Genomic DNA, 14837 nt, shown 5'->3' with positions numbered 1-14837 from the left:
ATTTCAACCATTTCTAATATATTACTATCCAAATCTCAATACCACGATTGTTCGGTCTAGCATTTAGTACAGTAATTTTAATCACAAACATTAATCACTACATGGTTAATTCGCTATGCTTAGCATTTTCTGAACTACCACCGATATCATTCATTCCCATAGTCATAATAATCATTAATCCCAAGTCTCATGTCTCAACAGTGAAATCATACACAAATAATAAGCAGTACAAAGCGAACACAAGTAGAGAACAAGTATGACAAGTATTTCAATTAGCAATTAAACAGTTAGGCAAACCTAGACAAATATACACACTCAAACAATAGCAAACAAATGTACATGATGCATGCTTGTCCAATTATCCATGAGCTCACGTGTCGGTTTAACTGCCAGACCTGACACATTCAGTAGCTAACTCGGACATAATCTCTCTGTCGTGCATCTCCAGGAAGAACAACAAGAAGAAAATCCTCAACCTTCTACCATCTCACTAGAGGCATTGCTATCTGGGATATAGTGTCCGCCACACTCTTGGAATATAATGCCCGCCACACTTCACAATCGGAAAGAGAATGTGATGTAACGATAGAAAATCCTCAACCTAACTCGTCCCCCACCATTCCAACTGCTGCCTTCATTTCTTTTCCTTTGATATTTCATGCTTGTTGAGCTTTCAATACTATTCATTTTGTGCTGTGTTAGGGTTTTGCAGTAGACCTTTAAGGTCATTAATCGAGGATTTTGCACAGTTAGGATTTGAAAGAGATTAAAATCAAATCACATTGAAGGATCAATTTGTCCTTATTATTTTGGATAATTTTACTTTGGTATTTAACGGACACCTCATTCACTTTAATAGCACACGTCAGAAGAGCCGTTAGATTTTACATTAAGAATTGACAGAAGAATATAACTAGTTCACCATAAACAATTCTAAAGGATGTAATTGTTACCTTTTTTTCAAAGGCTAAGTAGTCCAAATACAAAATTTTTAGGGACTTAATTATCACTTTATTTTATTAATAATAATAATAATAATAATAATAATAATAATAATAATAATAATAATAATAATAATAATAATAATAATACTTAGTATTTTAAGAGAGTAGCTCTTATGTCAAATTATTAAGGTACATAGTAAAATATGGTAGATAAAACAATATACATGCTCCGACCTGTGCTTCTGTTCTATATATGCTACATATCATTATTCACCAATGGCAGATAACTAACTAACTAATACTATAAATCTCCATTTTCTTCTCTACCATCTGTTACAACAACAGATGACACATTTTCCTTGGCACGTTCCAAATCATGATACTCCTTGTTCATTTCACTAGTACTTTCCTGCTCCACAGGCTTGTACGTATAAAACCAAGCACAAATGGAATAGTAAATGAGATTAACAACTTGAATTCCACAAACAAGAAAGTAGTAATTCTCCAATCTACCCCTATTGAGATTCCTATCAGGTAACCAATTTCTTTCTTTACCGGTGTATGCATGAACCAGTGATACCAACAACGTTCCAATGTAATTCCCAATGGCCGAAGTTATGCTATACAAAGCAGTAGCACTACTTCTCATACTTTCAGGCGATTGATCATACAAGAATTCCAAATGTCCAACAGACGAAAAATTTTCAGCTACTCCATGAATTACATACTGCGGCACCAACCAGAAAACACTGATTGGAATCGTGGCTTTGGGATCGTCCAATAAATGGTGCTTTGCTGCGGCAGACTTCCTCTTGATTTCGACGAAGGCGGCGATAATAGTTGCCACAATGTTGATGACGAAGCCTACTCCCATTCTCTGCAGGCATGTGATGCCTGCAGGGTTCTTGGTGAACCTGCGGGCGAAGGGAACGAAGAGGCGCTCGTAGAGTATGACGCCGACCATCATGGTTAGGACACTGAATATGGACATGCTGGCAGGGGAGATTTGGAAGGAGGGAGAGAGGTGGCGGTCCATTGATCGAGCTTGTTGGATGACGAAGCTGTGGAGGTGTGATGAGGCTGTTACTTGTAAAATTCCTGCTGCCCATATTGGAAGCATTCTGATGATTGATTTCAGCTCTTCTACTCTGTGGACAGTGGCTAGTTTCCATAACTTTGGTTCTGCGTTTGGGTCTCTGCTATCTTCCTCTGTTACAATTGCAGCCTTGTCCAACCATCTGTAACAATATAAATTCAGGAGTCATTGAGAAAGACTATAGGCTTTTCAGCTAACTGAAAATTGATCTAGTATGACTTACTTAAATTGATCAGAGTGTAGAAGAGTTCCTTCTGTGGAAATGCTAGCATCAAGCTCCTTATTTTGGTACAAAAGCTTAGCATCAGAAGGCAAAGGTTGTTTCCTCTTCTTGATAGCAGCCACAACCACTTGTGCCAAACGAATCAAAGGACTGCCCTCTGGCTTGACATGCTTATAGAGAGGGAAGCCAACCACAAATGCAACAATGGATATCATCATTGCAATGGTTGGAATCCCAAGCCCCCAACCCCACCCCATGTTGTCTTGGATGTAAACCACAACTGTCAAAGCACTTAGTGAAGCAAAGCCCATGCTGAAAAAATACCAATTGAACAGGTTCCACTTTCTGGACTCCACACCCTTTTTGGACATGTCAAATTGGTCTCCTGAAAAGGGCACCACACAGGGTCTAATGCCACCTGAGCCAAGAGATGTGAGGAGTAGAGACATGTATAATATCCATAGCTGTGAGGATGTGGCTTCTTGGCAATTCACTTGTTTTGGGCATGGTGGTGGACGAAAATGTGGAAGTATAGCTGATAATGTCATGCTAATCATTCCCTGTATGTCAAACAAAAAATGTGCCTAATTAGTTGCAATGCTATTCAATATGTTGTAGAGAGAAGAGAAGGGGAAAAACGAAACCAGTTCATAGATGAGAGAAGCAATAGTAATGGTCCAAAAGCGGCCAGCAAAAGACTCAGCAATGATAGCACCAAGGAGAGGAGTGAAGCTTGATGTTCCAGCAAAGTTTGTGAGTGTGTTGGAGGCTGCTACCAATGGCATGTTCATCACTTGTGTCAGGTAACTTATCAAGTTGCCAGAGAATCCAGCCACCGCAAATCTATCACACACTTCATTTGCTGCAAACATATTTGCATATCACCCACCATCTCCATATAATTTAATTTTACATATAGAAGGAGGCTTCTATAAAATCTATGTAATTGCTATCTATCGTACATAGATATCGGGTAAACACCTCATATTCAATATTAATCATGTTTTGTAAGATTTTGTTTTCCATTTCTATCGTTGAATTATTTTTGTAGAATTTAAACTATTTCGAACATCTAAGTTAAAAGGTTAAGATATTCTACTATATATTCTGATAAATCTTATATATATTGGTTATGTTTTATTCCTTTTTTTCCTGCTGATTTTGTTTAGTTAAATTTTTAAGAGTTGTCTATATAGAGCAAAACATTAATCATCGTTTACAACTATTGAACTAACACTTCGTGCACTAATGGGACACGTGTGGAAATATGCCTATTTCTTGGTATATAGATATAATTATCTCTCCAAAAATATACTTAGCTATTGATTTTGGGACAATTGTGCAATATACCTAATTGCTGGTGATATAGATATAATAATGATCTCTCCAAAAATATACTTAGCTATTGATTGTTGCATTGAGATGTTATAGTTGTCAAATTAACACAATATACAATATTTAAAAGAAGTAATTGTATCATATTTATCATTGATATAACATGGAGTCAAGTAAGACAATGAAACATGTCACTTCCACCCGTTTGGGCTTGACTCACATCTAAGTTTGTAGGTTATATGAATATGAATTGATTCGGTTATTTTTTATTTGTTCATCAACCTCAATTTTCAAGCTCGAGTCGTTTATGCCAAATTCGACAGATTATACAAGTTGACTCGTTTGTATTTTATTTATCATCTTTTAAAAAAAATTGGATAAAAAATCCATTTCTAAACTAAAAAAAATTGACAAAAAATATTACTTTTTGGCCAAAATCTTTAAACGACTGAATTTTTTCAATGTGGGTGAGTCAGATCTTCAAATTAATTTAAAAGAAATATTAGAAAATATTGATTTTATTTTTAGAAAATGCAATCAAACAAATTAAACAAACCACTTGTTTAATTTTCAGGTTAATCCGTTTAATCCACTATTTTTTTTTTAAATTAATCGATCTCAATTCATTTAGTTCGAAATTTTAATGAACCTAATTTTAAAAACAAAAATCTATCTATTTAACAAATAAATGAATTAGTTCAACGAATTTAACTAATTTTAACGGATCTATACTCAGTAAATATATATCTTATTTAGTAGTTAAATCTAAGAGTCAATATATATAGTATTTCATGTATTAATATACGTTTGAAATTTTTTATTTTTAGTTTGTAGATATAATTCTACAACAAGCAGCCATGTATACGCAACAACTTTTTGCAACTCTGTTCGGTTTTGAAAATTCAACAACTTTTTGCAACTCTGTTCGGTTTTGAAAATTATTCTTTATTAGTCTAGCTAAAATATCTATAAGACAGAGTTCTAGAGAAATTAAATCAGGTATTAAACTATATGCAACTAGGGGAAGAAATATCATCCGTGACTATACAAGGATGCTTCGATCTTATGTAGAGCATGTGAAGTGTTTTCCATTTTTTGCTTTCTATTTAAATAGCTTTATGAATTAATATGTTACTATTTCTTTGTAGATTATTGATCATTTGTCCTATGTTTTGTTTATCGCTTATCCATAAATGGACAATACCTACAGGTATTATAGACGAATCAATTACAGCACATTTGCACGTGAAAATTGTAGAGTCTAGTTTCAGTGTTTCACCTTCACTTGATTATTGAAAAATTATTTAAAAATATAAAACTAAACTTTTTAAATACAGGTGGACGGTTAGGTGATATATACGTATCGAAGAAAAAATAAGTATCATTAAATACATACAAATTAAAATTAAATAATTTTTTTATAATTAATGACAATAAGGTTTGGAACCATAATCATAAAAAGGATTAAACTTTTATGGAGTAGGACCCCATGGAGTTAAAGAAATATATAATTAGAGAAATTTTTCATCTTTTATACGACTAATAATCATATTCTCTTAAAATTATTCTGATTTCCATCACTTTTGTTAGTAGGAATATGAATAAAAATTAACTAATGTCATTATTAACTTTTGAAAAAATTTATTTTCAAGAAATAAAACTCTCAAAGTGTATAGTTATTTAAAAAATTAAAAGTAGCCACTATTAGAGAATTGAGTAATATAAATAAATATAAAAAGTTAAAAATATTTATATTTTATAGCTTATAAGAACCTAAAATAAAAGAAAATAGTGTGGTTACTTTCATGTAGATATTTTTATGTAAAAATATATAGTATTACGAATTATTAGATAGTTCAATCAAATATATTCAATTAAATATATGAACTCAGGTAATGATTTATAATGCTATCCTCACACAAAGACATTTTAATGGAAGTGCCAAAAAAAATAAATAAAAGAAAAATTATTGGTATGAATTGAAAATTATTGATGGTGGACGAATGGCAATAATGCAAAGGTAGGTGGTTTTATCCTTTTCACACCAGAATTCTGTTTCTTGTGCCCTTTCATACATTGCCTCAATTACTTAAATTTGAGGGTACCATGTTCATGGCTTTATTCGTACATACACATACCATTTAGATGTAACGGCGTTCATATACGAAACAAATTAACGCCTAACTATTGTCACGTCAACCCGTCTGTTACTCTAGTCTACTTATTAATAACACGTTAATAATCAGAGTTTTGATAACCAGTGTTTTCACTTTTAAAGACACTAATCAAGAATAGAAATTTGGGTTTTGCTAACAATTGTACTTATAAGACTTAATTTGTTAAGTTGATTCTTATGAAATTATTTTTGATGTTTAGTGTATTCAATAAACAAGAATAATTTATGTATAATTAATACATTATCAATTTATCAAAATTAAGCTTTATTTTTATTAAAGAATGTTAGGGTCATATTTTTAATATAAAAATATAAAAAATTAATTAATGTTAGTTTGAAAACAAGACAAAATAATAAAAGTATTGATTAGCTAAAGTTTCTCTTATTTTAACGGTCTTATGTACTTATTAAGTAATTTTTACAATTTTTGTATATTTCTATTTTTAATCTTTAGTTAGTATTCTCATCAAAATCCAAAATGGTGGATAACAGATACTCTTTTGATATACACTTGTTAATGTTACTATTAAAGTAAGTTCTTAATATTTTTAATATTTAATAAATACATTAAAATATTAAATTTTTGTAGCTTATCAATTAATTTTTATTGGGAGCTATTTTGATAAAGACGTCTAAAATATTTTTTTTATTTTTTAATAATTAAAATTTAACACATATAATCGATTAAATCGTATTATTTTTATTAAAATTAGGCCAAACAAATTAATTTGACTGAAAAATGGTGAATTAAATTTTGAATCGGTCTAAATTATTATTATTTTTTATAAAAAATGACTATAATATCTCTATTGTAGAAAATAACTAAAATACCCTTATTATATATATTAATTTTGAGAATCCTAAATTCTAACGTTTTTCTTTTCTGTCGCTATAGGGTTAGAATTTAGAATTTTCAAAATTTATAAGACACTAATAAGGATATTTTAGTTATTTTTTATAATAGGGATATTGTAATTATTTTTTATAAAAAAATATTAATTTAGACCAATTCAAACTTTAATTTATTAATTTTTTGACTAAATTAATTTGTCCAACCTAATTTTAATAAAAATAACACAATTTAATTAATTATATGTATTAAGTTTTAATTTTTAAAAAACATCTTAAAAAAAACGTTTTTTGATATTTTTATCTAAGTGATCCCATTTTTATTTTTAAAACATTAATAAGTACCCTAACTCTTAGTGATTTACATTTTTGTTGGATGGAGGGAGTAAATCGAGGGACAATGAATCAATGATACATACACTAAATAGACATTAACAACAAGGACAAAACTAAGAGAAGTTTTTACATAGTCTTATAACTTAAATATAAGACAAGATACATTTACAATTCATAGATTCCATCAACGTAACTGTAGTAGTTCTTTGAACTTACGTTTATAAAGAATTTCTTCAAATTAATTAATCGAAAAAATTTTAAAATAATGTATGCAAAGCATATAGGGAGTGGAGTACTAGACTCAAAGTAATTATCTACCAGCCCATAGAAAATATGCTTCACCGGAATACTGGATTAAGTTACTTTTTTTTTTTAACTATTCTCAATTTCTCATATAAGGTTCGCTGGAGGTAAAACTGAAGCGAAAGATTTGTAAACTTAATATTAAAGTTTTACACTATACCAAAAGAACAATATTAAAGTTTTAAAATGTTATAAACAATATATAACAGAGGAACTATGACTGAAAGTGCAGAAAGGCAAGAGAAAACAGAGGAAATGGATGAGAAGAAGGTGAAGAATCAGAGAAGAATATACCATTGAAACTAATTAAAGGAAAGGAATCTGAAGAAGTTACTAAATTAAAAGCTATTATATATAGTTAGTGAGTGATGAGTGAGTGCTAACCAAGGATGAAAGGTAAAGTTCTTATGCCTCCTTGACGGCACTGCTTCCTCTTCATATTTTTGTTTCTTTCTTCTTCTGCAACGCTTTCTCCATTGCCCTTTGTAACATTCTTCTCTATCTCCATATGCTACTCTCTCTCACTCTCTCTCTCTCTCTCTCTCTCTTGTTTGCCTACAACTTAATCACATTATCTGTTTCCAGTCCCGCTCTGTGCAAATATTTATAGAGGGGAATGTCTGGAACGCAATACAAAAACTATTTAATTTATGTTTAATTTTTAGGCTAATACATTTCAAGAAAAGAATAGAGTATATTGCTCTCAGAAAATATGGTGAGGTAATAAATAAAATATTACATTATGGGTATTAATATTTTTGTTTATCTTTTTGTAAGGAAAATATGATTAACATGATTATCAAGTTATTCTTTTAAACTTTATCCATTCATATAAAATATAATAAAATAAAAAGTTTAGATTTATCTAGTAAATAAAAGATAAGCCTTAATGAATTTAAATACAAATAAAATGAATTGAATTATAAGTGAAGCCAGTCCAGAAAATTTTTTAATAAATAATTAGTCATTTATCTACCATAGCATCAAATCGGTGCAACATGGTAAAAATGGTTCGAGCCGGATTTTGACTTCGATAAATTTAATTTATGTTGTAAATAGATGATCTAAGTTTAGATTTATTAATTTTATAGATATTTTTTTAGAATTAAGTTTGACTTGTTTAAAAGTTTGATAAATTTGTAAATCTATTTAAAAAATGTATTTTGTAAATTATATAAATTAACGATAAATGTATTAATTATAATTTGTAAAGCACAATTTATTTATATATTAATGATTAGTCACATATTATAATTTATATTTATAATTCATAATTATAAATATTTTTTTGGAAAAAAATATAATATTGACTAATCTTAATTATTGATTTTTTGTTTATTTTATGTTTAATACGAGTAAATAATTAAAAGTCTAAATTAAGAATAAGTTATTTTACAAAAAATATTTTGATAAGCTGGTCTAATAAATTTCGTAAGCTTTTTTTTAAGCATGTGCCCTAAGCTTTTTAACTAATAGGCATTTAAAAAAATTAAAGCTTGATTCATTTAATAAAATGAGCTGAGTCAAGTCGAGCGAGTCCCATCAAATAATCTAACTCACTTTTACATGCTTCTATCGGTAAAAGTGGGCGAGACTATCCTATTTGATTGATTCATTTTATAAATATTCTCTAATTGATTCATTTTATAAATAAAATCTTTAATTTATTACATTTCAATTTTTAAAATAAATCAGACAATTAATTTTTATTAAATTGATTACAATGAAAGAATCGATTAAAATTTTTTTATTAAAATGTTATCTTCTTAAGTTTTTCTCTAAAATCTACCTCTATCTCTATTGATGATTTTTGTGGATATCATTTACATCGTTAGTTCTTTCTTTCTTTAAATAAAAAAAGGTAAATTTATATTATGATTTTTCAATTATATATTGTAATTAATTCTTCCATTAAATAGATTTATAAAGACAACTAATTCAAATATTTGCACTAAAATTTTTTACATGTTATTAAGTTTTTTTATCAATTTTACTTATTAAGTTTAAAGGTTCTTAATACTCTAGAGAAGGGGAGTTAAATTTATGGCCTTTTTTAAACTTGATTAACAAAATCTCAAACTAGAATTTATAACTTAGCTTCTGTTTGGTCTGTGTATTAGATTATGCTGGAGATATTTTTATTTTGTTTCATGAACTGTGAAAAATAGAATCAGAGCTGAAAAGAAGAAGATGACTGATGAGTCCATATTTTTTAATATATTTTGACTTGATTTGAATGGATTCGAGCATATGAACTCACACTTAAGCACCAAAATAGCATACTTTTGTGTTTGATTCCTAATTCGATCCTAAATGTGAAAACATGCAATTTTGTGTTTTAATAGAGCAAATTAATCCCACTTTTATGTCATTCGATGCCGTGATATGGTTTGTGAGTGATTTCAGGCCTTGAAGGCAAGAATGGATGGGCAAAAGTGGAAGAAAGCATGTACAAGGGAGAAAACATGAAGAAAACAAGGAAAAGCACACACAGCGAAGTGTGCGTGCGCACAACCTTGCGTGCGTGCGCACAAGCGAGTATTTCTATGTGTGCGTATGCACAGGTTAATTTTCAGCCAAGTGTGCGGACGCACACATCTGTGCATCTGCACAGGTCCTACTTGTAATTGCATTAATGAAACACGTGCTGCACATATTTTGGGGCTTTTGGCCCATTTTGGAAGGCTGAATTGCTGAATTAAAGTTCTATATAAGGGGAGAATCAATACATATGAAGGGAGCTCACTTTACATGAGGTTTTAGTTTAGTTTTTCTTAGTATTAGGAAGCTTCCATAGGAGTAGGAGTAGGAGTAGTGTAGCATTGCTCTCTTAGGGTTTATGCAATTTCAATTGTAGCATTTTATAGCAGGCTTTAATTTTGGATGTTGATTGACTCTTTTGTAAGTACTCTTAATTTCCTATTTAATTACATTGTCTTTATTTTCATTTTCTTTTGGTTCAAGTGCTTTGTTTATAGTTGCAATTTTGAGTTCTTGAAGTTTTGATTGATGAATTTACTATTTCATGCTTCCTCTATGTTTGATTGCTTGTTTATCGTTGATATTGTTGATAGTTGGGTATAGTTTTATAATTTTCCTTGCAATTTTCCATACTTTACTTTTATGCACACAAGGTGTTTGTGAAAATGCTAACTTTAGATTTTGAGTAGATTTTTACACCTTGACTTGTGGTTTGAGTTCCTAGGATACTAGAGTCATAATGTCCGACATTTAGTGGTAATTCTTGGGTAGTTAGTTGACTCTTGTTTCCATTGACTAGCCTTGTATCAACTAGTTTGGTGAGTTGGCTAGGACTTATAAATTAAGGTTAATTATGCTTGCTTGACTTACTCCTCGATGGTTGGGGTTAACTAGGCGAGACTAACTCATGATAATTACCATAGTTGTGGTTATGGCAATGATAGGATTTCTTGGATCCTCATTCCTAAGTCAAGGTCTCTTTTATGCATTAATTCACAATTTTTCTCATTTCTTAGTTCTTTGATTTTTTAGTTCTTTTAATCTTCAATTTCTTGCTTGAAAACCCCTTTTTTCATTAACAACCAAGGAAGTAACACTTCAATTGCGTCCTAGGAAGAACGACCCGGGAGTCTAAATACTCTCGGTTTATATTGTGTTTTGAAATTGAGACATTTGATTAAGAGAGTTCATTGTTGGTTTAGACTATACTACCAACGAATTGATTCTTGCTTTTGATCGATTCTAAACTGGCAAAAGCTCTCTTACCAAATTTGGCCCCGTTGTCGGGGACGCAATTGGTGTTATATCTTAGGTGTTGTAAATATGTTGATAGTGTAAATATCTAACTTTTTGGGTTTTGTTTGTTTTTGCTCATTTCTAGGTGTTTGTTTTCTTGTTTTGTTGATGTCTTTAGTTTTCGTTTTCTATTTTCTCTTTGAGCTATCACCCTTGTTGCTTGAAGCTTGGTTGTGAGTATTTTGTAGGGCATGATGAATTCAAATTAGGGAGGAACCAATTGTGTATGAGCAACACTCATGGCAATTGGACTCTTGTGTGGTTTAGAATTTTACAAATAGAATCTCGTTGTAAGTATAGTTTCTAAACCAACAATAATCCTTTCATACAAAAATTTGGTTGTCACTAAGTGCAAACCCCAAATAAGAATTAACCGGAGTATTTGGACTCCGGGTTGTCTCACGAGGAATTGCAATGAAGTGTATGATTATTGGCTATGAGGGGACAAGGGGGTTTGATTTGATGTTGGGGGCAAGAAATTAAATGGGCAAGCAATGTAAATCAAGTAAGCAATTAAAGAAAGCAAGTAATAAAGAGAGACATTCATGGCAATGGTTGAGATCATAGGCTTTCTATCCTAGTCATGCATTGATTAATTCATCTTATTTAGTCAACTCCAATAAACGGAAGAAGGTATCATGTCATCTTCTCATAGTGAGAATGTCAAACAAGACTAATTAATCATGTCACAAATATAAACAAGAATTTATCTCATTACATCATCTCCAATATTGGAAGAAGGTATCATATTATCTTCCACGAGAGAAAGTCTAATAAGACTAGCTAATCTCAATCCGAAAGTCCTAATCAACCTACTAATTAAATTAGCAAAAGATTAGCGTCAATGGAAACAATATTAGCTAACAACTCTAGATCACCAACATGAGTTGGATTTTTTATGACTCAAGATTGCCTAATTACTCTTTCCAAGCCAAGAATGCTCAAAATCTACTCTAAAGCCCAACCAAGCATTTTGTCAAACACTTGGTGGGTACAAATGGAAAGCATGGTAAAAATGCAAGAATAATAAATTTAATAACTACAAATTGCAAGAAAAGTAAATTCACCACTTAAATCAACAATAAAAGAACAACAAACATTAAATTGCATTAAAAGTAAACAAGATCCAACATGATTGTTCATAAACATAAAAGAGACATAAATGTAAAATTGACAAGAGAACTAAGAAGAATAGAGTAGTAGAAGCAAGAATTCATAGAAGAATTAAGATGAAAACATGAAATTGAACCTAGATCTAAGAGAGATTAACCTACCCTAACCTAATTCTAGAGAGAATAGGGAGCTTCTCTCTCTAGAAACTAACCTACATGATGCTAAGCTACAAACAATTGCCCCCTTGCCCAAGCTTGAATTCTGCATGAAATAGTATTAGAAATAAGTTGGGTTGGGCCCAAAATGCTCTAAAAATCGCTGGCCACGATTTCACTTTAGTGAATCACGTTCTCAATCGGTGCGCACGCGTGCATGGCGCGTGCGTGCCCCTTAAAGTGAAGCAACATATGACAAAATTTATATCATTTTAAAGCCCCGAATGTTAGCTTTCCAACGCAACTAAAACCGCCTCATTTGAACCTCGTAGCTCAAGTTATAGTCATTTTAGTGCGAAGAGGTCATGCTTGACAGCTTTACGGTTCCTTCATTTCTTCATGAGTTCTCCCACTTGTATGCTTTTCTCCTCACTTCTTCCATCCAATATTTGCCTTATGAACCTGAAATCACTCAACAAACACATCAAGGGATCGAATGGAATTAAAGTGAATTAAAATCACCAATTTAAGGCCTAAAAAGCATGTTTTTACTTTTAAGCATAAATTAAGGGAGAATTACAAAACCATGCTATTTCATTGAATAAATGTGGGAAAAGGTGATAAAATCCCCTAAAATAAGCACAAGATAAACCACAAAACTGGGGTTTATCAGAAGGTAGGACTAGTGAACCGGAAGAGGTAAACGGAGAATTGAGGGAGTTCAATCAAGAAGTGGATTGCATCATCAATGATTTTTTGTCCACCTTGGTCAACCCCCTCAATGATCTTGAGAAGCCTTCCACTTTGGAGTTTGAGAGAGAAGGGGAAGAGCTAGAAAAGAGTGATGAGTAAGAGGCGATCATCCAAGAAGTTAGGGCATACATGCAAGAGCTTGATAGGATAACTCCACCCCAGGGACAAATTGAGTGGGTAACAATTTCTTCAATGAGCTTCATAGGCCCACATCAATTTGCTCTCTTGAAAATGGATTATCAACTTAGGGTGCTTCTTAGAGTGCTAAATGGTGAAGGGTTGGGTGTTGGTTCTCAAAGAAATTCAAGGAACAAGCGGTGTAAGGTCCAATTTAGAGAAGTCCAATGTTCAATTGGGTGCTTAAAAGGTGTTTGGGAAGGTTGTTCATCCAATGGCACAAGTGAAGGTCAACAAGAGGATGATAGAGAAACCAAAGTGTGGGATCTGGGCATACATGTCTACAATCAACAATTTTAGATCCCAAATTCTTGCTTAAGGTTGCTTAGGAGCTTAATGTACTTCGTTTGGGATCTCAGAGGATTCTTGAGGAACAAGCACAGGTGGCAACTCAAGGATGAGTGGAAGCATAAGCCACCATGACACTAGCTTCACTCAAAAGTCCAACTTGAGGACTTAAAACCAAAGTGCTCGGTGGGAGACACCCCACCATGGTAATATCTTTCTAGCTTTCTCTCTTTTGGCTTTTGTTTCATGAATAATTGGTTAGTTTGCTTGGTTGGTTAGATTTATTTTGATGGTTGTTAGGTAATTTTAGTGAAATAATGTGTTTTTGGAAGTTTTATGATGATTTGGGACTTGAAAACCTGTTTTGGATGTCAAGTTTGATGCCTTGGAGGCATAATTTTTGTTACAGGAATAGAGACCTGTGCGTGCGCACAGCCTTGTGCGTCCGCACAGGCCCCCTGTTTTACAGTTCCTGTGCGTACGCACAGCAACATGCGCACGCACGCCCTTAAACACCCCTTCTGTTCCCATCACGCGCACAGGCTATGGGTGGGAACACTACCCTTCTCATTCCATGCATCCGCACACCATGCGTGTGGCCGCACATGTTTTCCCCTTTTGAAAAAAAAACAACACGTGCGAGCGCACACCCTTTGTGCGCCCGCGCAGCCTGAACAAGCCCCTCTAGTCGCAGCGACCGCACCTCTTGTGCGATCGTACGCCACCCCTTTTCTCCTTCTGTGCGAGCGCACACCCCGTTGTGCGCCCGCATAGGTCGCGTTATATCTTCTGCTCGTAGCGTCCGCAGGACCCTGTGCGCGCGCATACCTCTCTCTTTCTCCTTGTGTGCGTCCGCACACGACCTTGTGCATCCGCACAGGCCCCTTTTCAAATGTTAATTCAAAAAGAAAGGGGACTCGCGCTTCAGTTTCCTCCCACCACCCGAACCCTTTTCTTTTCTTCTCTCTTAACCTACCCACCTCACTCTCAACTACCACCTCCTTCTTCCGTGGATGAACACGGCTGGCGACCACCACGCCGCCGTCGCCCCTCTCTCTTTCTCTCTTCCTTTTATTTCCCTTCTCTCACCTACATTTTGCCCTCCTTCTCCCTCTGCCCCTGTCTTTGCCTCCGCGCCAGCGCCCAGCCCTAGCCGCGCCCTTCTAGCTCCGGCGACACCACTAGCAGCGGCGGACCCCTGTGCCGTTGCACCCCTCTTTGTCTCGCCCTCACCTTCCTTCAATCCTTCTTCTTCTGCATTCCAAGTTCACACCCTGTTTCCCCTGCCCTGTTTCCTTCATTCTCTATTTCA

General features: G+C 33.1%; 1 protein-coding gene across 2 annotated transcripts; it reads right to left on the bottom strand.

Annotated features, from left to right (window-relative positions):
- Window positions 1-1115: 1115 nt before the first annotated feature.
- Window positions 1116-8026, bottom strand: LOC112696765 (protein NRT1/ PTR FAMILY 3.1). 2 transcript variants are annotated; one of them, XM_025749625.3, is made up of 4 exons: window positions 7647-7961; window positions 2908-3125; window positions 2264-2823; window positions 1116-2182 (listed from the first exon to the last, which is right to left on the bottom strand). In XM_025749625.3, exons 1-4 carry the CDS (start codon window positions 7768-7770, stop codon window positions 1246-1248), a joined length of 1839 nt encoding a protein of 612 aa, XP_025605410.1. In that variant the 5' UTR covers window positions 7771-7961; the 3' UTR covers window positions 1116-1245. The 2 variants fall into 2 exon arrangements, with proteins under 2 accessions (XP_025605410.1, XP_025605411.1); XM_025749626.3 differs by lacking the exon at window positions 2908-3125 and having other exon boundaries at window positions 7647-8026.
- Window positions 8027-14837: the final 6811 nt, after the last annotated feature.

Source organism: Arachis hypogaea, chromosome 6, assembly GCF_003086295.3.
Source record: "Arachis hypogaea cultivar Tifrunner chromosome 6, arahy.Tifrunner.gnm2.J5K5, whole genome shotgun sequence".
Classification (NCBI taxonomy): domain Eukaryota; kingdom Viridiplantae; phylum Streptophyta; class Magnoliopsida; order Fabales; family Fabaceae; genus Arachis; species Arachis hypogaea.
This window is presented reverse-complemented; position numbering and strand designations above follow the sequence as displayed.